The 26,491-nt window shown below is 45.5% G+C and overlaps 1 protein-coding gene and 1 non-coding gene across 4 annotated transcripts in view; one reads left to right on the top strand and one right to left on the bottom strand.

Annotated features, from left to right (window-relative positions):
• Positions 1-26,491, top strand: part of CACNA1A (calcium voltage-gated channel subunit alpha1 A) — a 227,678-nt gene that overhangs the window by 22,749 nt on the left and 178,438 nt on the right. For all 3 annotated transcript variants that reach the window (XM_045550620.1, XM_045550624.1, XM_045550628.1), the window contains exons 2-3: positions 22,108-22,213; positions 25,623-25,762. In XM_045550620.1, the coding sequence (XP_045406576.1) occupies positions 22,108-22,213; positions 25,623-25,762 (246 nt within the window). The remainder of the gene's footprint in view (positions 1-22,107; positions 22,214-25,622; positions 25,763-26,491) is intronic.
• LOC123630920 lies at positions 5,361-5,464 on the bottom strand. Its single transcript, XR_006732851.1, has one exon. It is a non-coding gene; the product is annotated as a small nucleolar RNA U13 (small nucleolar RNA).

Below are 26,491 nucleotides of genomic sequence, written 5' to 3'. Positions count from 1 at the left end.
ATCCATGCACAAGTGGACCCATGCAGTTCACACCTGTGCTATTCAAGGGTCAACTGTGTATGCTGCAAATACATAATATACTAATATACAGTTACATATTATTGTCATAGTACAGGGGTCTTCGAAGGTTTTCTGCAAAGGGCTAGATAGTAAATAGCTGAGGCTTTGTGAGTCATCCTGTCTGTTTGGAACCACTCAACTCTCCTGTTGTAGCAAAGGCAACCACAGATAATATGTAAATGAATGGACGTGGCTGTTTGCCAATAAAACTTTATTTACACAAGCAGATCATGGGCTGGTGTTTGCCAGATCTGATATAATGTGCATTATTGTATAGCAGCTGTATTTTTTCCCGTTGTTTCTCAGATTACATCTGTCTGTTCCTTTTCTTTCTCACAAGGCAAGGCCAGCCCTTCTTTCTGTCTTTCTCTTTTTGTTTTTGTGTTTTGTTTTGTTTTGTTTTTTAGAAACAGAGTCTTGCTCTGTCACCCAGCCTGGAGTGCAGTGGCCTGGTCATACATAGCTCACTGCAATCTTAAATTCCTGGGCCCAAGTGATCTTTCCCTCTCAGACTCTCAAGTAGCCAGGAACAAGCACATGCCATCCCACTCAGCTAATTTTTTAATTTTTGTAGAGACAGGGTCTCACTATGTTGCCTAGCCTGGTCTCAAACACCTGGGCTTAAGTGATCATCCTACCTAAGCCTCCCTTCTTTCTCTCTGTCAGTCTGTTTTTCAGAACAACATGGCAGGCCCCTGAAATGTGGGCTTTCCTGACGCCAGACTTGTTTGTCTAAGACATGGGGTCTGAAAGTGGCAGGACTCTGAGCTCAGGCCTGTCTTCTTCCTCCTTCCCTTCTCCCTTCTCTCTTTTCTCCCTTCTTCCCAGGCTGTGAAGTTACCACTCTGCTTGCCCATTGCTGATTTTCTCTGCTTGGGGAAGCCCACCAGCATCTCCTCCCTCACTCACCTTTCTCTTACTATGCTACCTCTTTACTCTTCCTCTAACACACAAGGCATAGTCCTACCTCAGGGCCTTTGCACTGGCTGTTTCCTGAGCCCAGATCATTCTTCCCTCAGGTAACGTCTTGGCTCCTCCCTCATCTCCTTCAAGACTTCACTCCAAGGCCACCTTCTCAGCATCCTTCCTACTGTAAATTGCACACTCAGTATTTCCCTCCCATTTCTCTTCCTTATTTTCCCCTTTGGAACTTTTCACTGTCGTATTTATCTGTTGATTGTCTGTCTCCCCATATTACTGTGATCTCCACAAAGGCAGGGGGTTTTATTGGTTTTGTCCACTAATATGGACTAGAACATCCTGGAACAGCACCTGGCACATTGTAGTGGTTGATAAATGAGTGTTGAATGAATGAACACTATGACTTCATTCATTTTTATTGCTGAATAGCATTCCGTCCAGAAATACCACAGTTTGTTTATCTGTTTACCTATTGATGGACTGTGAAATTCTTATACCTTGGCCTGACTCGTCACTTGGCGAATCTTTGTAAACCCTTTAGGTTTCCTCTGAAGTGGTACGTTCTTGGAGCCTTTCCTGACCCAGCCAGTCTAAATTAGCTTCACCCCATTTTTTTTTTTTTTTTTTTTTGAGACAGAGTCTCGCTCTGTTGCCCGGGCTAGAGTGAGTGCTGTGGCGTCAGCCTAGCTCACAGCAACCTCAAACTCCTGGGCTCAAGCGATCCTCCTGCCTCAGCCTCCCCAGTAGCTGGGACTACAGGCATGCGCCACCATGCCCGGCTAATTTTTTCTATATCTACTTAGTTGTCCACATAATTTCTTTCTATTTTTTTAGTAGATGCGGGGTCTCGCTCTTGCTCAGGCTGGTCTCGAACTCCTGAGCTCAAATGATCCACCCGCCTCGGCCTCCCAAGTGCTAGGATTACAAGCGTGAGCCACCACGCCCGGCCTTCACCCCATTTTTATAGCATTTATCACAATGTACAATGACATGTTTATTTTGTGGGGGTGGGTGGTATTCTGGCCAGAACTGACTACTTCCAGCGTGAAAATATGGAAGAACAAAACACTAACAAAACACAAACATTTGTAAAACAGCTCACGGGAGGTGCTTATTTAGTTCTCTGCACTTCCAAGAGCAGAGAGATGAGGATTTGTTTGGAGAGGAAAAATCAGGTTCTGCTTCTTGGAGGAGGTAGGAGAAGGGTGCTCCATTCATCCTTATATTTGCAAATGTGGGGATGAAAAGAAAACTGTTCCTGGGGCCTAAGGGGCTCCTGGTTGTACAAAGATGGTGGGGCTAGCAAATCTTCCTCATACTGAAAGAGAGAAGCCACCACAGTTGCCCAATGGGAGGTGGCTTCCATAGAACAGCCAGTTGGTATCTTGGGGCATCTCACACCGTGGTACTCAGTGGCTGCTGTTGGAATGAAAAGTGAGGGTGGGTGAGAGTTGGGGCAGGAAAAAACTGAGGCAGCTACAGTGTCACCTCCACGAGGGCTGAGATCTGTCTGTTTTGCCCTCTCTTTCATCCCCAGCGCTTAGAAAGCTACTTGGCACATAGCAGGTGTTGGGTCCATCCTTGCAGTGTGGATAATAAGAAACAATCACTGTGTTTTAGAGTCCAGGCTGTGAACTCAGACTGAGTTGGGTTATGGCCCAATCAATACTAGCTGCATGTCTGATAATGAGTCTCTGTTTTCCTCTTCTGTAAAACAGGCAGAAAATAGTCCCTGCTTCATGGGGCTGTACATTCATTTAGCAAATACTGATGGGGTGTGTACTGTGGGTAAGGCACTCTTCAAGGCACAGGAAACAGACAGAAGTCCCTACCCTCTTGGAGTTTACATTCTCATTGGGAGGGACATGATAAACAACAAAAAATAATAATAAGTAAATTGCACAGTACTTTAGAAGATTACAAGGGCAATGGTATAAAAACAACAGAGAGGGGGCTGGGGAGGCCAGTTGCTATATTAGATAGGGCCTCACCGAGGAGGTGGCATTTGAGCCAAGACCTGAAGGGGGTGAGGAGGAAACTATGAGCATGTGTGGGGGGTGGGGGGAAGAGGAAACAGCAAATGCAAAGGCCCTGAGATAGGGGCATGCTTGACACATTGGAAGAACAGTGAGGAAGCTGGCATGGCTGAAGGCAGTGAGCGAGGTAGGGAGAGGGAGGAAGTTAGGGTAGGGAGATGATGGGGCAGTTTGTGCAGGGCCTTGTGGGCTTTGGCTTTTTCCCTGAGTGAGATGGGAGCCATAGATGGTTCTTGAGCAGAACAGGGGTATGCCATGACTTGGATGTTCATAGTCTCCTCTGGCCACAGAAGGTGGGGGGTGAGGACAGATGCTGGGGAATTAGGAAGGAGGTGACAGTATTGGACCATGCAAGTAACAGTGGGGGAGAGACCTGAGTATTGGCTGTGGAGATAATTGAGGAGTTGTTGGATTCTGGCTGCAATTTTAAAATGTTTTTATTATGGTAAAATACCTATAACATAAGATGTACCATTTTGAGGTGTACAATTCAGTGGCATTTGCTACATCAGTATATTGTGAAACCATCACCTCTGTTTAGTCTCAGAACATTTCATCAACCCAAAAGAAAACCCTGTACCAATTAGTAGTCACTTTGTATTCCTCCCTTCCCCCCAAGCTTCTAGAAACCACTAATTCTGAATATAATTTGAAGGTTAACCAGTAGGATGTGTAGGCAGATAGGTTGCAAGGGCTTAATGAATTAATGTGCAGAAAACACTTAGGTGACATACAGTAGGTGGTCAAAACTGAAATGGTAATGATAGGTTGGCAGTGATGCTGAGGACTTTCCAGAATCTTCACTCTTGCGCTAAACCGGCCCTATCTGGCTGTTTAGAATTCCCGCCTGCTGGCCGGGAGTGCAGCAGAGCCAGGATCTGTTCCCACTTCCAGTCTGGCCCGGGGTAGGGGTGGAGGAGGAGTGATCAGAAGAGCCAAGCCAGCACCATCCGTTCTGGAACACCGTCCAGCTCCGGCCCAGATTTCCCAGAACTGAGCAGGAAAATGTCCAGGGAGAGATGGTGCAGCTGATGGGAGTCCTGGCAAGCCCTGGCCCTGGCTTCCTGGGGCTGCCGTTGCACCAACTAGCATTTGTTGGACCTTCGGTCTGAGCCAAGATGGCAGATTTCAGAGGAAGAACAAGAAGGGTACAGGTTCCCTTCATGGTTGTGCCTTCACCTCCTTAGATAGCCTCATATAAATACCTACTCTTTTTTTTCTTTTTTTTTTTTTGGAGACAGGGTCTTGCTCTGTTGCCCAGGCTAGAGTGCAGTAGTGTCATTGTAGCTCACAGCAGCCCCAAACTCCTGGGCTCAAGGGATCCTCCTGCCTTAGTCTCCTGAGTAGCTGGGACTACAGGAAGCACCACCACGCCTGGCTAATTTTTTTATTTTTTGTAGAGATAGGGTCTCACTCTTGCCCAGGCTGGTCTTGAACTCCTGGCCTCAAGCAATCCTCTCAAAGTGTTACGATTACAGGCATGAGCCATCGCACCTGGCCAGAACCCCTATTCTATTCTGTTACTGTTTCTTTCTCTAAAAGGAGTTGAAAACTCCACCACTCCTTTCCTAATGTTTGCAATGTGTTTTGGTTTCTAACAATGAGATTTCTTTACTTATTTATTTATTTGTTTATTTGTTTTGAGACAGGGTCTTGTTCTGTTGCCCAGGCTGGAGTGCAATGTTGTCATCATACCTCACTGCAGCCTCAAACTCTTGGGCTTAAGTGATCCTCCTGCCTCTGCCTCCCCAGTAGCTGGGACTACAGGTGGGCACCACTATGCCTGGCTAATTTCTCTGTTTTTTGTAGAGATGGGGTCTTGCTGTGTTGCTCAGGCTGTTCTCAGACCCCTGACCTCAAGTGATCCTCCTGCTTTGGCCCTGCAAAGTGTTAGGATTATAGGCATGAGCCACCACACTGAGCTGAGATTCCTTTACTTATGCTCTGGTTGTAATTTTCTGGTACCTTTCATCTCTCTGTCACTCGATGTATTATTGTTCCTTCTTCCCCTTGCCTCCACCGATACTTCACTGTTATCTAAGGTTTTACTCTAAACTCCTGTCACGTGCAGGCTAGTAGAGCTAAAAGCACATGGGCCAAATAGTCCCCTCAGTTCAGGTCCCACTTCTGCCACCTTCAAAGCTGTTTGACTTTGGGCAAGTCGTATAATCTTCCTGAGTGGGTGAGTGTCCTTATTCAGCAAATATTTATGGTTCTTCTTTGGGCACCCAATAGAGTGTCACTTCCCCACCTCCTTGAAGTTAGGTGTGGCCATGTGATTTGATTTAGCCAATGAAATGTGAGAGGCAGTGACATGAGTCATTTTGGACTGAAGCTTTTTCACATCAGATGGGTAATATGCCAATGTCATAACAAGGTTTGAGGGAGGCACATCTCACACGTGGATGTGAAAACACAATCATCATGCTTGTGAACTACAAAAGGATCTGGACAGAAGCTTTAAGAGTGAGTGTATGATTCGCCGTGGTTCCTTCTTCCTGTCTCCACTGTCCTGTATGCTCAGAGATGGAGCTTCTTTCAAGCTAGGTGCTGGAGAGAGAATGATGGATCAGTCCCATCCCACCTGCAGTGGACACATAGCATGAGTAGGAAAATAGACCCGTGGTGTGTTCAGCCACTGAGATTTGGGGGCTGTTTGTTACTGCAGCAGGACGTAGACTATCCTGACTATATACTTCATTATCTGCATACCAGGGCTGATATCTAAGTACAGGGGTCTCATGAGGATTATGCATATTCACATGCATTTAAACTCACATTCTGAAAACAATGTGAGAAAGAATTGTTTGAGTTTTCCTTCAAGGAGATGAATGGTTTCTAAAGCCCTGGGCATTCATTTAGTCACCCTCAACCTCCTTCTTCCTGTGACCTTTTTTTTCTACTTCCCTGGTCACTTAGTATCTGCATGAAGGGGTGAAGGAATCTCTGTTTTAATTCATTTTGTTTTAACTCTTGCCATCCTCATCTTCTTTTTCCCACCTCCCGTCTGCATGTTCCTCCCCTGCTCACCCCACCAGGGAGAATATCGTCAGGTTCTAGAATCTGCAGTGTTTCTCTGTTGTTATCTTCGGTTTCTGCTTGCTTAGCTCTCTTGGGAATCGGTCGTAGTAGCAAATTAACAAATAGCTCTGAAGCGCCCCAAGCTTGAAGGCTTTTCCTTTTGCTCACCTAAGCAAGATCCTGGAGCAGTTGCAAAATATCCTGCCCTCTACTGTAAACCTTTCTTCATAGGTTGAGAGAGATTCAGTCAGGGTCAGTGAAGACCCAAGCGGAAGATCTTGGCTGAGACTCCTTGATGTTCTGGCTGTGCTGGGTGTTGTCATATTGATTAAGCCCTGGGACCACTGCCAGCAGCCTCTAGGATTAAATCAATAGAGTTTGCAAAAGTAAAAGCTTCTTTTGGAGGCATAGAATATGTTGGTTAATTTTTTTTCATGATAAAGCTTCAAGGAGAATCTTCATGGATGACAAGGGGGACCAGCAAAGGAAGAGGCCAGGCAGATGCAAATATTTGGGGAAGTGCAAGGGAGAGAGCAAGTGAGGGCGGTTTTATCAGGGGCTTGGTTGGGGCTTTCCAGAAAATCTGTTTAACTTAGGCTGCTAATGCAACAGCTGGGAGTTAGAAGAGAAGGTGGAAGATGCAGGAAGGACTGATGCTGAGGTGTTAAGAGAAATGAAGTAGATGTGGATTCATTTGTTCGTTCAACAGATATTTAGCGGAGTCCTGCCCTGTGCCTAGCACTGAGGTGCAGGGGTGGGTATGTGATGCTGAGCAGGGCAGATGTGGTTCCTCTTGGTCCTCCTGGAACGTGGAATAGGAAAAGAAGGCACTAAATAGGGAATAAGTGGATACAGACCTTATAACTAATTGTGATAAGTGTTAGGAAGAAAACTAGTAGGGTCCTGTATTAGTTTGCTAGGGCTGCCATAACTAACCACCACCAGCTGGGTGGCTCAACACAACAGAAATATATTCTCTCCCTGTTCTGAAGGCCAGAAGACCAAAACCAAGACATTAGCAGGGTGGTGCTCCCTCTGACGGTTGAAGGAAAGAATCCTTCCTTGCCTCGTCCAGATTCTGGGAGTTCTGGCTGGCATTCCTTGGCTTGTGGTTGCACCAGTCCAATCTCTGCCTCTGTCTCTATATGGTCTTCTCCTTGGTGTGTGCCTGTGTCTTCTCCTCTTCTGTCTCTTACAAGGATTCTTGTGATTGGATTTAGGGCCCTTCAGATAATCTAGGATGATCTCCTCTCGAGACCCCTAACTTCATTATACCTACAAAAGGCTTTTTCCAAATAATGTCACAGTCACAGGTGTCAGGGGTTAGGGTATAGGCATATTTTTGGGTGGAGAGTAATTAGGAGGATGGAGGTGTCATTTCAGCAAAGATCTGAAGATTGGAAAGCACAGAGCAGAGTGTGAACAGAATGAGAGAGAGGAAAAGCATTCCAGAAATGTGCAAAGGCCCTGGGGCAGGAACAAATTCATCATATTCCAAGAGAGCCAGTGTAGCTACAGGCTAATGAACAAAGTGGGTAACAGGTGGGAAGAGACCTGAGATGTTGGCAGGGATGGGTCACACAAGGGCTGGAGGTGAACTTTATTCTACATGCAACAGGAAGCTCCCAGAGAAGTTTAAGTGGGATAGGAAAGAGCTGCTTTACTTTTAAAAAAAAAAAAGATTTTTTTAAATTGAGGTGAAATTCATGCAACATAACATTAACCATTTTAAAGTGAGCAAGTCAGTGGCATTCAGTGTATTCACAGTGTTGTGCAACTTGGCAGTTCCAAGAACATTTTCATCACCCTGAAAGGAGACTCCATATCCATTAAGCAGTTGTTCCATGGTCCCCCTCTCCCCTACCCCTGGTAACTACTAATTTGTTTTCTGTCTCTATGGATTTATCTCTTCTGGGTATTTTATATACATGGAATCATGCAAAATGTGACCTTTTGTGTCTGGCTTCTTTCACGCAGCATAAGGCTTTGACTTCTCAATGGAGAATGAGCTGGAAGTCAGAAAGACCAGCAGTAGATAGCTGTGGAGTTTACTGAGATTGTAGACATTTCAGGTGGGAGAGGGTGGTAGTTTGACCTCAGGTGGGGCAGAGAAGACAGGGCTGAGCTCGAGGATTCAAAGCCTGATTTTGGAAGAATTGGTGGAAACTGGTGGTACATCAGCTGTGGGGTGACAAAGATAGAGGAATCAGGAAAGTCTCTTAGGGTCACCTTCCCTGAGCCACCAGGAGGCTGGTGGTACAATTCACTACAGAGGTGAATATAAAAAGGCCAGATGAGTTTAGGGAAGGAACTGAAGAGTTTGGACTTTGGACACTGTCGTGGTTTGAATGGTGTCCTTCAAAAATTCAGGTTCGCCAAAGGAGCCTCAGAGTGTGACCTTATTGGAAAATAGGGTCTTTGCTGATGTCTTTGACTCCAGGATTGAGTTGAGGTCATCTTGGATTAGGGCAGATTCAAGAATCCACGACAGGTGTCTTTATATGAAAAGGCATAGGGGAGACAGAAGCAGAGATTGGAATGATGCTGCCACAAGCCAAAGACACCTGGAGCTACTAGAAGCTGGAAGAGGCAAGGAAGGATCCTCTTGTAGAGCCTTTAGAAGGAGCTTGGTCCTGTCAACACCCTAATTTTGGACTCTGGACACCAGGACAGCAAGAAAATAAGTTTCTGTTGTTTGAAGCCACCCAGTTGGTAGCAATTTGGGAGACAGACATAGACACTCCTGGGAAGTTTGAGGTGCCTTTGAGGAGGCACAAAGGGACTTGGCTATTGCTAGGACTGTACCCTGAATCAGGGAGGAAATGGGATGACAAAATACCCCAACTTCTCCTTCTCTCCAGTGGTGTTGGCCTCCAGGAGGCAGGGGATGCGAGGGCTTGGGTGATACGTTGCAACCCATGAAGTCAGCCCTGCCTCTCCTGGGACACCAAGCAGGGCAATAAGTGGATATTTTAGGGGTAATGGAAAGGGTAATAGGAGAATGACAAAACCCATCAAAATGCACGTCAGCTCTAAAAAGAGCGTCTGGGTAGAGAAGGGAGGATTACCTAAGACTGAGCCCCAGGGACAACCACTGTTTAGAAACTGAGAAGTAGAGGCTTGTCGAATAGGAGGAAAACTAGAAGAATATAAAGGAGGGTGTGGCCAAGGAATCTGAACACGGAAACGCGGCTCTGGGATGTGGCAGCCCAGAGGTCTTGGGAGATGCTCATTGGAAGGGTTTTGGTTGAGTGATTGGGGCTAGAAGCCAGCCCTGAGAGGATAGAAGAATGTGAGGTGAGGAACTGGAGACAGCTTCTTTTTTCTGAAGGGGAGTAGAGAAATGGGTTGGTGACTCGATGGGGGTTTGGGGTCAAGGATGAGGTTTTTATTTTTTTATTTTTTATTTTTTGAGACATACTCTGACTCTGTCACCCTGGGTAGAGTGCAGTGGCATCATCACAGCTCACTGCAGCCTCACACTACTGGGCTCAAATGATCTCTTGCCTCAGCCTCTTGAGTAGCTGAGACTACAGGTGCACACCATGCGTGACACCTGGCTAATGTTTGTATTTTTAGTAGAGACAGGGTCTCACTCTTGCTCAAGTTGATCTTGAACTCCTGGGGTCAGGCGATCCTCTTGCCTTGGCCTCCCAAAGTGCTAGGATTACAGGCGTGAGCCACCACACCTGGCCTAGGGTGGCGTTTTTAACGACAGAAGTATATTTCTCTAAAGTGGGTCATTCCTATCGATGTGCCAGGATGCACCAGTGTCTCCTCCAGTGTAGGATGCTGGGATTCTGGAATGCCCATTTGAAGTTTAGGATCATGGATTTAATATCATCAACCCAGATAGTTGACCTCATTCAGGAACGTTCCACTGCCCAGGCGTGGGGAAGGTAACCAGTTGAGTTCACACAGAAATGAACTTTTTCCAAGAGAGAAAGAGAAATAAGGAAGTGCTATGTAATTAACCTATGTAAGGTTGGCAAGGAAGGAGGCAAAGGCAGGAGAACATCCTGAGAAATGGTAGGATCGATGGGTGGCAGGGCTCGATCAAATGGACGTTGGTTTCCATTTAAGAGCATTAGTGAGCTGGAAGGAGGAGAGAGGTGGTTAAAGAGAAGTTGCTGGAAAAGGATTTTTTGGGGGTGGCTGGTGTAGCTTCTGCACGTGTGTGGCTGGGGTGACTTTGGAGGAGACTTTGGATATAGATGAGGAGTTTGGAACATCCTCTGACAATCAAAGAAGGAAGAGATGGACGCGCACAGTGGTCTGTCCACATGAAAATTCAAGGTTGTAGAAATTCAAGGTCATAGAAAGTTAACAGGCTCCACTGGAGTCTTAGTCCCAGTTTTTGTTTTCCTGTAGGACTCAGTATCTTGACAACTTTTTTAAAAATTAAGACAGGGTCTTGCTCTGCAGCCCAGGCTGGAGTGCAGTAGCATCATCATAGCTCACTGCAGCCTCGAACTCCTGGACTCAAAAAATCCTTTCGCCTCAGCCTTCTGGGACTACAGGCACGTGCCTCTAAGCCAGGCTAATTTTTAATACTTTTTTTTATAGAGACAGGGTCTCACTATGTTGTCCAGGCGGGTCTCAAACTCTTGGCCTCAAGCAATCCTCCTGCCTCAGCCTCCCAAAGTGCTGGGATTACAGACATTAGCCACCAGCATCAGCCTGGTGCTGCCTTTGACCTTGGACTTCCTGTTGAGCCCAGAGGCACTGGGATGGACCTTCATGGCCTTGTTTGGTTCGGACGGGACCTTCTTGGCTTTACTGCCTTTCTTTAGGGCCTTCTTGGCTGCACCTGCTTTCGAGGGAGCCGTCTTCACCTCATCTGGCTCCTTGGGTACCTTTTTCACCTCATGTGGGTTGAGAAGTTCCTCTGCCTCGCTGTCTTTCTGGGGCCCTTCTCTGTGGCCTTACTGGGTTTGCTGGGGGCCATGATGATGAATGTCTTCCGGAGCTGGATTTTCCTTTTGTTTGGGGGAACTAATTTGAAGGGGGCTTCCAGTGGCCCCCTTGGTCTTAGGGTTTGGTGGTTGGTCTTCAGGGAACTTCTAGCTTTGAGTTTAAACCACGGTGTAGATGAAATACAGAGAGAAGATGCCAAATAAATGGAAGATTTTACTGACTGCTGAACAGGGATGTCAGTGCAGCCAGAGAGAAGGACCTCCCCTTGGTGGAGTGAACAGAAGAGGGAAAGTGGTTGTATATTGGATCAAGACACAGAGACCTCACACCACTCAGAGGTCCCCGGAGAACTTTATTGACCTGAATAAAAGAGAAAGAGATACAAATGAGAAAGTCTTCAGTTCTTGTTTGGAGTCTAACCCCAAAGCATCCTTACTCTTCCCTGTCTTCCCAGACACTAAGATTCCGAAATTGATGAACTTCTGCTTAAAACTTGTTTTGATATTTTTTTTCCTTTCTCTTTGCATGAAGATGTCTTTATTTTACTTTTGTGTATATGTATGTTTTCCATGAGTCATGTTAATGCTTCCATGTTTAAATTTTTGGGGCCAGAGGAATTAAGAATACTTTTAAATTATGGATTTAATTTCAGAAGATACACACACACACACACACACACACACACACACACACACACCTGTCTTTTAAAAAACTGTAAGATGTAGGCCAGGCGCACTGGCACATGCCTGTAATCCCAGCACTTTGGGAAGCTGAGGCAGGAAGATCGCTTGAGGCCAGGTGTTCAAGACCAGTCTGGGCAACATAGTGAGATCCCTGTCTCTATAAAAAATATTTAAAAATTAGCCAGCTGTGGTGGTGCACTCCTGTAGTCCCAGCTGCTTGGGAGGCTGAGGTGGGAGAATCACTTGAACACAATAGTTCGAGGTTACGGTGAGCTATGATCATGCCACTGCACTCCTGCCTGGGTGACAGAGCAAGACTCTATCTCTAGGAAAAAAAACTGTAAAATATAGCCCTGTAAATCTCCAAGAATATCTAATGTGCATTCCCTATGACACCTGACAATTCCACATCTTGGAATTCATCCTGCAGAAAAATTCTCACAAGTACTCAAGAATGTATGGCCAGATTATTCTTCTCAGCTTCGCTTGTAATAGAGACAAACTGGAAGTGTTTAGAGGAATATTAAATAAACAGGGATGTGTCTATTCACTACAACACTGCAGCCTTTTAAAAGAGTGAGGTCCATGGTACTGATATGCAAGAATATGTCTAGTGTGGTAAGGGACACAGCAAATTGTAGAACATTATTATGATCCTGTTTTTGTAAAAGGAAAATGCAAATTTATATGTTTGTTTTCATTCATTCAGTAATATTTATTGAGCATCTACTATGTGTCTGGCACTTGACTGGGTACTGGGGATGCAGCTGAGACCAAGCCAGACAAACTCCTGCCCTAATGCGGCTGATATCCCAGTGAGAGAGACTGATATAAGTCAGATAAATAAATAAAATATATAGATTGTTTGCTGTGATAAGCGTACTAAGAAACAACAAAATCAGGAAGGGGGATATGGAGATATTATTGGGTTGAGATTTTAGAACTGGTAGCCAGGGAAGGCCTCACTGGGAAAATGATGTTTTAATAAAAGCTGAAGGAAAGCCGGGTGTGATGGCTCATGCCTGTAATCCCAGCACTTTGGGAGGCCGAGGTGGGAGGATCACTTGAGGCCAGGAGTTTGAGACCAGCCTGGGCAACATAGCAAGACCCCATCTCTACAAAAAAATTAGCCAGGCATGGTGGTGCGTGCCTGTAGTCTCAGCTACTTGGGAGGCTGAGGCAGAAAGATCTCAGTAGCCTAGGAGTTCGAGGCTACAGTGAGCCATGATTGTGCCACTGCACTCCAGCCTGGACAGGGAAAAAAAAGTTGAAGGAGGCAAAAGAATGAGCCCTGCTTATGTCTGGGAGAAGAGTAACCCAGGAAGGGAAACAGCCAGTGCAGAGAATGTCTGTGTGTGTGTGTGTTGGTGGTGGTGGTGGTGGAGGGGGGGGACCTGAAAGATAAACACCGAACTGCCAGCGGAGGTTATCTCTGGGAAGCGGGGTGGGTAAGGACTCTTCTCTTTCTAAATGACACACTATAAAATTTAAAAACTAAAAAAAACCCCACAAAACAATAAGCATATATTCTTTCCTATAAATAAAACCATTTGGGCTTTTTGTAAAAAAAAAAAAGAAAGGAGGGGGGGAAGATTTTTGAGATCTGTCCGAATTGTGTTTTTCCCTGTGGTTCGGGGCCCAGAGGAAAAAAGTTGGCTAGAAAAGTTGGTGACTAAAGGCCCAGGATAGGTCGGGCGTGGTGGCTCATGCCTGTAATCCCAGCACTCTGGGAGGCCGAGGCGGGTGGATTGTTTGAGCTCAGGAGTTCAAGACCCGCCTGAGCAAGAGCGAGACCCCATTTCTACTAAAAATAGAAAGAAATGATTTGGACAGCTAAAGATATATATAGAAAAATTAGCCAGGGATGGTGGCACATGCCTGTAGTCCCAGCTACTCGGGAGGCTGAGGCAGAAGGATGGCTTAAGCTGTGAGCTGTGAGCGAGGCTGACGCCATGGCACTCTAGCCTGGGCAACAGAAGGAGACTCTGTCTCAAAAAATAAAATAAAATAAAATAAAAAAAATAAAGGCCCAGGATAGAAACCCTGGGAAGAGAGTCAAGGGGGAAAGGGAAAAAAAAAAAAAAAGCAAAACCCAAAAGGAATAAAAAAAATTTAGGTGAGATTCACATAACATAAAATTAACCATTTTTAAGTGAACAGTCCAGTGGCATTTTAGTATATTCACACTGTTATGCAACCACTACCTCTTTCTAATTCCAGAACAATTTCATCACCCCAAAAGGAGACCTGTACCCCTTAAGCAGTCACTGTCTATTTCCCCCCTTCTTCCAGCCCCTGGCGACAGCCCATCTGCATTCTGTCTCTATGGGTTTACCTGTTCTAGATAGTCAAAAGGTTGAAAAGCCCAAAAGTCCATCCATGGAGGAGTGGACAGGCAAAAATGTGGTCTATCATTTAATGGGATATTATTCAGCCATAAAAAGGAATGAAATATTAATTCGTGCTGTAATGTGTATGAACCTCAAAAACTTGATGCTGAGCAGAGAAAACAGACCAAAAAGGTCGTATGGTGTATAATTCCATTTCTATGAAATATCCAGTGGAGATTTTTGCAGCATTTATTTTGCATCTGATATTCAGGGAGTGGACCCCACACAGGCACTGCAGTCTGTTCTTGGGAACATTGCAGGTTTGAGAGAAGGCCTGGTCTGCCGTGAGGAGAGTAGGTACTAATGCCTCCCAGTGAAGCGAAGGAAATGAGACCTGGGTGGTTAAAAAAATGGGAAGAGTTAATAAATAATACTATTAGCAGCAAGTGTCATAAAAATAATAAACATTTATTATGTGATTACAATGAGATGAATCCCATCCTATGCTTTCATAATAAGCACATTAGATTTTCTTTCTTTCTCATTTATTTTTATTTTTTGGAGACAGGGTCTTGCTCTGTTGTTGCCTAGGCTGGAGGGCAGTGGCATCATAGCTCACAGCAACCTCAAACTCCTGGGCAATCAAGCGATCCTCCAACCTCAGCATTCCCAGTAGCTGGGACTACAGGCATTAGCCACCACACCTGGCTAATGTTTTTTAAAATTTTTTATAGAGATGAGGTCTTGCTATGTTGCCCAGGCTGGTCTCAAACTCCTGGTCTCAAGTGATCCTCCTGCCTCAGACTTTCAAAGTGCTGGGATTACAGGCATGAGCCACCGCACCTGGCCTAAATTTTTTAATCATCACAGAAACCAGAATAAACAATACAAAGCGCTCACATTTATTGAATACTTACTATATGCCGGGCCCTGTTTTAAGTGTATTGTGTGTATCAACTCATTCCATTTTCACACAGCCCTATGAGGTAGGTGCAGTTTTTCCATATGTTATGTATGAAAAAACCAAGGTTCAGAGAAGGAAGCTGTCTTGCCCAAGGTCAAAGTCATATCTGATCCCCAAGCCCTTTCAACTTCTCCACACTACTATTTTCATGCAGATATTGCCAGTTTTCTGAGCAGAAGTATGATTTTCCCTGGGTAAACTCATTTCAGAGTCAAAGTGTTGAAAATCCTTGGCTAATATTAAAAAAGCAAACAACACATCAAACCTATTTGGTATTGGGTTTTTAATTTTCTCTTCATTTGATTTTCCTGATGACATAATGAATCTTTTTTTCCTCTTTCCTCTACCCTGTATGTGAAATGTAGGTCTTGACAAATATCTCAGAGAGTTGTTGTACTTGACACTGGGTTAGCTTTCCCTCCCCTAGGTGTGCCATTCCTGGGTGGATGTGAAATTAAACTTACGCCTCTTTGACGCTGGCCGTGGTGCTGAAAACATCGCGGCAGCACCAGAGCTGCCCTTGTTAGCGCGCCATCTCTGCTACAAGTCTCAGGCTTATCAGTGGGCAGAGAGCTCTTTTCTAGGCTTGATTTTGGTTGGTACTGTGTGTTGATGACTTTGGAGCTCATGTCTGAGAACTGGAGACTATTTGGATTATTGGAAGTTGACATACGCATGAATATGGCCAGCTTGAGATGAGCTTATGAGGGTGTAGACTAGCACGTAGTGGTAACCTTTACTAAATTATGTTGTGGCAGTTGGTTGGGTGAGGTGTAATCCATTTGGTCTAATCCATATGGTTAAAGCCCCCAGATGCACCCTCACTCCAATTTTTAAATAAAAGCTAAACCGTCCACCTTCTAAAAAAGGTAGCTGCTGAACGAGTGGTCGATGGGGACAACCAGTTTAAAAGCTTAGACTATGGAGTTGGACAGAGCTGGGTATGAGCCCCAGCTCTGCTAGTACCTCTTGCATGACCTTGAGCAATTTGTTTAGTCTCACTGAGCCTTAATTTCCTTATCTGGAAAGTGGGGCTCACAACAGAACCCACCTTGTCGATTGTTGCAAGAAATTAACTGACAAAGTGCTTACCATGGTGTCTGTCCAAAGAAGCACTTGAAGAAATGGTTGCTGTGTTTGTTAATGGTCCCATAATAGTTGATCATGTTGCCGAGTTCAACTGTGGCATTTGTTGTTTAGTGGAGCAAGGAATATGTCTTAAATATCTAGGGCCCTGGTAACCCCACTCCTTTCTTGGTGGTTGTGATGAGCATAAAACTAACATGAAAATAAGATCTGTTCAGCTTCTCCCAGCAAGTTTCAACCACCTAGTTGACTCATGCAAGTATCTGTTTCCCCCAGAACACGCCCATTAGCAGCCCCCAGAGTGGAGACGGGGTCGTGATGAGTTGACAACCCTGATTTGCTTTTCACACCAACCATGGGAGGTTTGAAATGAGATGAGGGTGAAGGGTGTCACAAAGAGAAAGCTGGCTTACTTGGACACCCTGCAAGGTCTTGCTAAGGGACGGGAACCATCAGCCATGCCCACTTTGAGAATTGATTTTCCTTGATATAGTGGATCCTGAGAGCAAGGTCCTGTTAGCAGATGCAGCCCCTCCTTCTTCCTCATGCAGAATCGCTTGGTCGTTTCCAGGGTCACGTACAGCCCATCTCTGTAGTCTTTGCAGATCCTGACCGATTTCACTGTGTGTGGAGCTTTGTGTATCCTCACCTGCCTGCAGGAATGTCTGCTGTCCTGACTTCCAAGAGCCATTTCAGGAACCAGCTCTTCCTCCCACCAGGGACGCTTCTCTTCTTTCAGCCCCCACCCCCCACTTTGGCCTCTTTGGCTGATTATTCCGGATCCCGCTGACACAGGTGCTTTCTCTCTGAGCCAGTCAGGGAGCGAGAAGGCTCAGCTCAGCTAACAGAGGCATTGCTCACCGCAGCTGTGAGTTAGAAACCCAGGATGTCTAAATCGGGAGGATCAGCCCCACCTCCCCCAGCCCGACTACCCAGTGCAAACTTTGACTTCTGCCTGGGGTGAGGCACCTCTTCCCATGCCAGAAACTCAGCACTCCCATCTTTTTTTCATCTGGGCACCAAGTATTATACATCACTGGATATTTCAGGGGGCTTCACTGTGGCCCTAACATGCCTGTGGAGACTTGGCCTGAGATGAAAGATGCAGAAGGTAGGACCTGCCTCCTCCTTCCTTGGTTCCCTCCACAGGTGTTTATTAAGCACCTCCTATGTGCTCTCTTAGGTGAAGCAATTAACACAGGAGGCAAAAGTCCCTGGTTGCACAGAGCTTTACAGTTTCATGGGGGACGCATTGAGCAGTATAGCAGGTGTTTGACTGTGGACATGGGCTAAAGAAACAAAAAATAAGCAGGCAAAGGGGTTGAAGGATGTGAGCTTTGAGTAAAGACCTAAAGGAAGTGAGGGAGGAAATCATCTGGGTGTCTAGGGAACGGGTAATTTAGGAGAGTGAACAGCAGTTGCGAAGGCCCCGGGGCAGGAATGTGCCTGGTGTGTTTGGGGGGAATATGGAAAAAGCCGCTGTGGCTGGGACTGAGTGACCAAGGGGGAGAAAAGAGGAGATGAGGGCAGAGAGGTGATGGGAGCAGGTCATACAGGGCCTTGCTGGCTGCCGGGAGGAATTTGGCTTTTCTTCTGAATGAGATGGGATCCACTGAATACTTCCACGTGCATTAAGCTGGAATTTTCTTCTCTGTTTAGTTATGCCATTCCAACATTCTTATTTCATAAAGATCTTGGGTTTCCTCCCAGCCCACTAGCCCAAGTCCAGGCGGAAGGCTGGCACCCAGAACTCTTAAATTCTGGTCTTGGGGTCAGAACATGGAGGAGAAAGCTTGCAAGAGAAAGAGGACCCCGCCACTTCCTGCATTACTCAAAGCTGCAGTTACCTGGCCTCCTCCTACCCTTGAAATAGAGCTGAGGCACTTTAGCATGTCCTAAACTTCTCTGTGCACACAAATCCCCCCCTCCCCGGAGATCTTTTAAAATGCAGATTCTGACCCAACAGGTAGATGCTGGGAGGCTGAGACTCTGCATTCCCAGCAGGGGCTGCCAGCACTGCTGGTCCTCAGACCCTCCTTTGAGTAGCAAGGGTCTGAGGTCAGTGTTGCACATTCCCATTTGGGGTACATCTGTGGACACTTGCAGGGTTTGTGGGTAAATGGAGGGAGAAGGGAATGACTGTTGGATAACCAGTGTGGGCGGCTGTGTCTGACAAGAAATAAGAAAAAGAAATAAGGCACTAATAGGGAAAGCCTCATTGTCGTTGCCCACATGCTAAAGCTTTCATTGCCGTGCGTCTGAATTCAGAGCCCTGGGTCTGATATCCAGGCAACACTGGGCCGTTGAAACCCCAACCATGCGGCCCATAAAAGTGCTGCACGCTGCCAGCCTTCTGGGATTCTTCCCGGAACCTTTAGCTCAGAAGCTGATGCAAAGGAAGTCACCTCCCTGCCGTTCCAGGGGCAGGAGGCCAGGGGACTAGAGGAGTGAGATGGCAGAAGGGAGTAAGGAGGCTGAGTTGGCAGGGAGGGGAGGCGACATCAGATTCCAATCATGGCGAGAGGAGACCGGGGAAAGGCTTGGCGTTGCTTCTCTGTGTACAAATATTGTCTCTTATTTTCCGGGCTGCAGGGTGAGGCAGAGTGGAGTATTTGTGCAACACAGCCCAGCTTTGTTCTCAGGTCTCCTAATGACTGTCAGCTCGGAGGCGGGAAGCCAATCAGAGATGATCATCCGCAGGGCCAGCTTTTGTTGTCAGCTCCCCAAATTGCCCTGAGCCTTGGATTTGCTTTTCAGAGTGTGCGTGGAGCGAGGCTTCAGCTGCTTTCAGCTGGAGGCCAAGGCCGAAGCTGGTGACAGGGGAGACCTTGTTTTCCTGCCTTACTGGGACTTTTTTTTCTGCTAGGTTTTCTGTTTCAGACGCTGTTTTCACACCTGGAAAGTGGGTTTATGCTTCTTCAAGTCCCCATCCAGCCTAGAAGGAATGGCTTTATGGAGCTCCCAAGATGCCAAACCTAACTCTAGGGAAGAAAGAGACTGAAGCCAATTAATTTTCCGAAGGAGAAAGCTAGAGGGAAGGGAGGGGTTTAGCATAACCAAGTTTACTAGGACATGCTATTTTTTTTCTTTTTTTTGAGACAGTGTCTTGCTCTGTCAGCCCAGCTAGAGTGTAGTGGCATCATCATAGCTCACTGCAACCTCAAACTCCTGGCTCAAGCGATCCTCCTGCCTCGGTCTCTCAAGTAGCTGGGACTACCCGGCTAAGACATGCTAATTGATCCCTCTACAGAACAGTGGGGTTCAGTGTACCTAGGATACACGTGGCAATGTCTTAGAGACCACTTTAGGTTGTCATCAACAGAGAGGAGGGAATGCTACTGGCATCTAGAGGGTAGAGGCCAGCGATGTTGCTCAACATCCTGCAGTGCCCAAGACAGGCCCCTACCACCAAGAATGATCCAGCCCCAAACATCAGTAGTGCCGAGGTTGGAACACCCTGCTCCGGAGTAACCAGCAGCCTATGGCTTTCTCCCTAGAACATCACTTCTCCACGTGTAACCCTCCTTCTTGGAGATGGCCAGATCTGTATATGGAGCCTGTTGGCATGGGGGTGCTTCTGAGGGGTCTGGTGCGGGGGAACAGGGGTCATTTCCATTTACTGACCAATCAGCAGGTCAGGTGCTAGTATACAGTGAACAAGTTGGACCCTCCCTCAACACAGACCCTCCAGCGGGGCGTCATGGAGGCCGTGTCAACCCAGACGAGAGTTCCCAGGACGCATGGGGAAGTTTGCCTGTGCAAACTGGAGAGAGGGCGAATGCAGCGTCTAGAGACAGCTACATGGTCTGCTCCCTCCTCTGCCAGATTTTGAAAGATCAGCTTCTCAGAGGCCGGCCCTGACCACCATATATTTTTTTTATTGAGGTGAAATTCACATAACACAATGACCCATTTAAACCAGTGGTCCCCAACCTTTTGGCACCAAGGACCGGTTTCATGGAAGACAATTTTTTCATGGACTGGAGTGGGGGTGGGAGTGGCGGAGGTGGGTGGAGGGGAGGTTTTGGGATGATTCAAGCACATTCCATGTATTGTGCACCTTATTTCTATTATTATTACATTGTAACATATAATGAAATAATTATACAACTCACCATAATGCAGAATCCGTGGGAGCTCTGGGCTTGTTTTCCTGCAACTAGACGATCCTATCTGGGGGTGATGGGAGATAGTGACTGATGTGACAGGAGGCAGAGCTCAGGCGGTGATGCCAGCAATGGGGAGCAGCTGTAAATACAGATGAAGCTTCACTCGTTCACCCACCACTCACTTCCTGCTGTGCAGCCCAGTTCGTCACAGGCCACAGGCTGGTACCAGTCTGCAGCCCAGGGCTTGGGGACCACAGATTTAAACTGACTAACTCAGTGGCATTTAGTACATTCAGAATGTTTTGCAGCTGTCACCTCTATCTACTTCCAAAACATTAAGCAGTCATTCCGATTTCTCTCCCCCTGCCCCCACCACTGGCAACCTCTAACTGCCTTCTGTCACTATGGATTTGCCTAATCTGAGCATTTCATATAAATGGAGTCATGCATTATGTGGTCTTTTCTGCATCTGGCTTCGTTCACTTAGTATAATGTTTTCAAGGCTCATCCATACTGAAACATGTCAATTCTTCATTTTTTATGACTAAATATAATATTCCATTCTATGGATATACCACATTTTGTTTATCCATTCATTCACTGGTGAACATTTAGGTTGTTCCACCCTTTAGCTATTGTGAATGAATAGTACTGCTATGAACAATTGTGCATGAATATTTGTTTTCCTGTTTTCCAATTCTTTTGGGTTTATACCTTGGAGTAGAATTACTGTATCATAGGATAATTCTATGTTTAACTTTTTGAGGAACCACTAAACTGTTTTCCACAGGAGCTGCACCATTTTTTATTCCCATCAGCAATGCATGAGGGTTCCAGTTTCTCCACATCTTCACCATCACTTTCTGTTTTCTGGGGTTTTTTTTCTTTCTCTCTTTCTTATTCTAGGTTTGGTAGTGGGTGTGATGAGATATCTCATTTTGTGGTTTTGATTTGCATTTCCCTAATGACTAATATGTTGAGCATCTTCTCATGTGCTTATTGGCTATTTGTCTATGTTCTTTGGAAAAATGTCTATTCAAGCCCTTTACTCATTTTTAAATTGGGTTGTTTGTATTTTTGTTGTTGAGTTGTAAACATTCTTTATGTATTCTGGATACTAGAGCCTTATCAACTGCATGATTTGCAAATATTTTCTCCCATTATGTTAGTTGTCCTTTCACTTTTTAAATAATGTCCTCTGGTGCACGGAAGTTTTAAATTATGACAAAGTCTAATTTAAAGTTGCAGCCTCGACCCCCTTCCCTGCCATTTCTCTCTATAACAGTCACCATCTTACTATATAATGTAGTATATGTGACATAGTTATTTTATTTGCTTCTCCACAAGGGCAGGGATTTTTGTCTGTTTTGGTCTCAGTTGTGTCCCTAGTGCCAAGAACAGGGCCTGGCACACAGTAGGTACCTAATTAATACTGGTTTAGGCCAGGCATGGTGATTCACACCTGTAATCCCAGCACTTTGGGAGGCTGAGGTGGGAGGATCACTTGAGGCCAGGAGTTCGAGACCAGCCTGAATAACATAGCGATATCCTGTCTCTACAAAAAAAATTTTCTTTTTAATTAGCCAGGCATAATGGCGTGCACCTGTAGTCCCAGCTACTCAGGAGCTTGAAGAGGGAGGATGGCTTGAGCCCAGGAGCTCGAGGTTACAGTGTTTGGGCAACAGAGCAAGACCCTATCTCTAAAAAAAAAAAAAAATTCTAAAAACTTGTTCAATGAATGCTGGAGGTGAGATAGAAGGTGAATATCCCCATTTCCCTTTAAAATTGCCCCAGGTTTGGGACCTGTAGGGATGGTTCTGCCTGCTGGTGGGGGTTTGGGGAATGTGAGGGGAGAAGCGTATCAGGACCATCGAAGGGCTCGAGATCAGTCGACCGGGACCAGTGGCAGTTGGATGCACCACCAACCATCTTTCTTTCCTTCAAACAAACTGCAAAGATTTTTCCTTAATTCGTTGATACTCCCTTTGAATATATGATTTTAGCCACCATCATAGCAAACTGCATCGTCCTCGCATTGGAGCAGCACCTACCAGATGATGACAAAACTCCAATGTCTGAACGGCTGGTGAGTGATGTCTTCTCTGTGTTGTATGTAGGGAGGAGGTTCTCCTTGATTTTAGTGTACATTGATTTGGGGAAGGGGAGCAGGGCACACAGTGGGCTTTCAATCCCAGAGTCAAGAGCCAGATTGTGGGAAGCCTAACTTTTCATGAACACTGACAATATTGGGGGAGAGATGCCCTCACTGCCCATTCCCCACTCTCGCCACCCAGAAGACCTGGTGTCAGCCAGGTGGCAAGTGGCCACATTGTCCATGAAAATGTCATATTCAAGACCAAATTCTTGTAAAAAAAATTTGACCATACACAAAACTAGCAACAACAGTACACTGAGCACCCCTGCCTCCCCATGAACCCGTCCTCTGTATGCATCTGTGGTCAAGGCTTTGCCACATTCCCTTGTCCTTATTTAACCCCCTTGGTTTGCATTCAGGGTGCATCCCAGGCAACACATCAGGTCACTGCCACATACTTAAGTCTATATTGCTAAAAATGCAGACGTTTTCTTACATTGCCACGGTGACATTTAACATTGTTAATTGCTGTTAATTAGCAGTGTTAATATTTGTAATATTATTTATGCTGTGTAAGACTCTTAATCTAAAGCAATATTTTGCCCCATGTCTCTGACTTCCTGGAGAAACTGGTCTATGTCATTTAGCTTGTTCCTCCGTCCTCTGTGTTTCTTACATATATATGGACATCAGCATTGGAGGACATTCAAAATTCAGCTGCTCATTTGTTGGAACCCTACAGAGCTATAAACTAAGATTCTTCCTGATCCCCAGTAATCTGCATTCTCCTCCTGGCATTCTAACAGTGCAGTGAGGGAGACCTCTCTTGTCTCTTGCCTTTCCAAAAAACTGCCTGTAATACCTCAAGTGTCAGGAGAAGGGGATATGAAAATCCATTCATTTCTAACCCACAAAACATTGATGATCTCAAGACTGTTTTGTTTTTTATTGATTTTTATTTTATTTATTTGTTTTTTATTTTAGAGACAGGGTCTTGCTCTGTCACCCAAGCTGGAATACAGTGGTGTGATCATAACTCACTGCAACCTCAGACTCCTGGGCTCAAGCGATCCTCCCCACTCAGCCTCCCAAGTAGCTGGGACTACAAGCATGCACTACTACACCCAGCTCATTTTTAAATTTTTTTTGTCAAGACTGGGCTTCACTATGTTGCCCTGGCTGGTCTTAAACTCCTAGCCTCAAGCAATCCTCCTGCCTCAGCCTCCCAAAGTACCAGAATTACATGAGCCACCACTGCACCTGACCAAGACTTTTTTTTATTTTAACAGCTATGTATTATAGCATATATTTGTAGAAGAAACAAACTGAATTTCTCCCATGGTATTCTCACAGCACACTTCTGACAGCACATGTGTGGGAGTTTCTCCCTGTAAGCAAGCAATCAGTTCTGCAGTAGACACCAGCGGGGTGTCCTCCAACTCAGTTCCAACACTGTCTACCTGGAGACAGCATCAGATTCCACAGGTTGAGGGCTCAGTCCCACAAGATTGCCCCCAACTCTGATGTCAGTTGCAAGCTCCAGGTTGTTTTACCTGTGCTTCTAACCATCTCTAAATAAGAATTCCTACAACCCCCTCTTTGGGTTCAATTAATTTGCTAGAGCAGCTTACAGAACTCAGGGAAGCATATTTACTGGTTTATTATAAAGGACAATAAAAAGGATGCCGATGAAGAGGTGCATAGGGCAAGGTATGGAGGAGGGGACATGAAGATTCCATGTCCTCCTGTGGTGCACCACCCTCCAAGAACCTCCATGTGTTGAGCTATCTGGAAACTCCCCAAACCTTGTCCTTTGGGGTACTTATGGGGGCTTCATCACATAAGTATGATTGATTAAATCATTGGCTATTGATGATGAATCTAATCTTCAGCCCCTGAAGGTTGAGGTTGGGAGGTAGAGCTGAAAATCCCAACTTTCTAATTCTGCTTTGGTCTTCCCAGTGACCAGCCCCCATCCTGCAGATACCTAGGGGACTGCCAGCCATCAGTCAACTTATTAGCCTACGAAAAGACACCATCTTGGAGATTCCAAGGATTTCAGTTGTATGCCAGGAAATGGGGACAAAGACCAAATACATATTTCACAATATCACAGTATTCTAAAAAATATAACTAGCCTAGCGAACCTATGATGTCAAAACTTTTTTGTTTTCACTTAAGATGAGGCTCAGTTTAAAGAAAAGTCCATTGAAAGAATAGTAAGCAAAATCATGTGTTACCAATGGCAAGCTGATGTGGAAAAAAATTATGAAGGCAGAATGAAGTGATTGAAGCTTAAGAAACATTGCCATAGGCTGGGTGCGGTGGCTCACACCTGTAATCCTAGCACTCTGGGAGGCCGAGGTAGGAGGATTGCTTGAGCTCAGAAGTTCAAGAGATCAGGCTGAGCAAGAGCAAGACCCTGTCTCTACTAAAAATAGAAAAATTAGCCGGGCATGGTGGTGCACACCTGTAGTCCCAGCTACTTGAGAGGCTGAGGTGGGAGGGTCACTTGAACCCAGGAGTTTGAGGTTGCTGTGAGCCAGGCTGATGCCACTGCACTCTAGCCCCAGAGTAACAGAGGGAGACTCTGTCTCAAAAAAAAAAAAAAAAAAGAAAGGAAGAAACATTGCCATAACAGATGAACAACATCCATATAGGGGCTCTGATGGAGCAGAGATTATAGCTTAATTTCAAATACTATAGAGTGTCAGCAGGAAGCCAGAACCAGTGGGAGGTTCTGCAGAGGGACTGTAGGTGGGGACATTGGTCATTTGCCAACCAGTGTAGAAGTGTCATTCCAATCTCTTTACAACCTGAATGTCTGTGCTGGTGAGTGCCAGCTGAGAACCACCCCCTGGGGTCAGATTTGGGAGTGAGGTCTGTGCACAAGATCTAACCTCAAAAGGTCATGGTTGCTCTGTGTATAAAAGTAAACACTCTAAACTAGCACTTTCCAGCAGAACTTTCTGCAGTAACAGAAATATTTTCCATCTGCGCTGTCCAGTATGATTGCCACTTGAAATGTAGCTAGTGTGACTGCAGAACTGCATTTTAAATTTTATTACATTGGAATTAATTTTAATTGCAATAGCCGTATGTGGCCTGTGGCTGCTGTATTGGAGAATGCAGGTCCAAACAAACAATTCTGCTTGGCTGAGTGGTATGTGAGGTTGGCCAAAAGGAATGAAGAAGAAAAGTGCCTTTTCTGAGCTTCTGCTTCTCTTGCAAAAGTCTTCAGACAGGAGAATTCTGGCAGTTTGCATTGAGGGGTGTTACATGCAGGAGGGATGGGAGAAGTTATAGGAAGGTAGGTACTGATCTCCAAGTGGGTTAATTCCTTGGTCTTGCAACCCTCTGCCCAGTCCAAGATTCTGACCTTACTTTCTGTCCTTTCCAGGATGACACAGAACCATACTTCATTGGAATTTTTTGTTTCGAAGCTGGAATTAAAATCATCGCCCTTGGATTTGCCTTCCACAAAGGGTCTTACTTGAGGAACGGTTGGAACGTCATGGACTTTGTGGTGGTGCTAACAGGGTAAGTGGCACATGCTGCTATGCTTTGTAGATTTAACTTGCTGAGAACCTACAAGGCTTTGGAAACGTCGATGGCTGATGTGGTCCAGGCTGGGCTCAGGAAGGCTGAGCTCTTGTTTTCTCCTTCACTGTGAATCTGCCTTCTTCCCTCTCACTGACGTCCATATCTCAGCCGTATATTACAGCAGATGCTTTCTGTTACAATTAAAATAATAGCTCATTATAGTTGGCTGCTTCCAAAGTGCTTTATGTGCATCCTCTCATTTAATCCTCACAACAACCCAATGAATTAGGAAACATTAATATTCCCATCTGACCACTGAGGAATCGAAGCACAGAAAGAAACTTGCCTAAGGTCACCCAGCTTGTAAGTGATGGAACTGAGATATGAACTTAAGATTATATGATTCCAGAACTCAAAGTTTTAATGATTGTACATGCATGAGTCTCTTGCTTTCCTTGGGGATATCTTGCCTTTATTTCAAGTTGGTGAATGTTCATTGAGGACTTCTGGTTGCAAGGGATTGTGGTTATGACTATGGAGAAAATCAATCTAAATAAGATACAGTTCCTGTCTTCAAGGAGGTTTCAGATCTGTATACGATGAACCATGGTTGAAATGTGTATATACTTTTCTCCGGGAACCCTGTATAAGATAACACTTGATGCTATAACAAAAGATACAAAACTAGGAAATGACTTAAAGACAGCAGGGGTTTATTTCTCACTC

This window comes from Lemur catta, chromosome 1 (genome assembly GCF_020740605.2).
Source record: "Lemur catta isolate mLemCat1 chromosome 1, mLemCat1.pri, whole genome shotgun sequence".
Classification (NCBI taxonomy): Eukaryota; Metazoa; Chordata; class Mammalia; order Primates; family Lemuridae; genus Lemur; species Lemur catta.
Note: the sequence above shows the minus strand (reverse complement) of the source record. Positions and strands in the feature narration are given on the sequence as shown.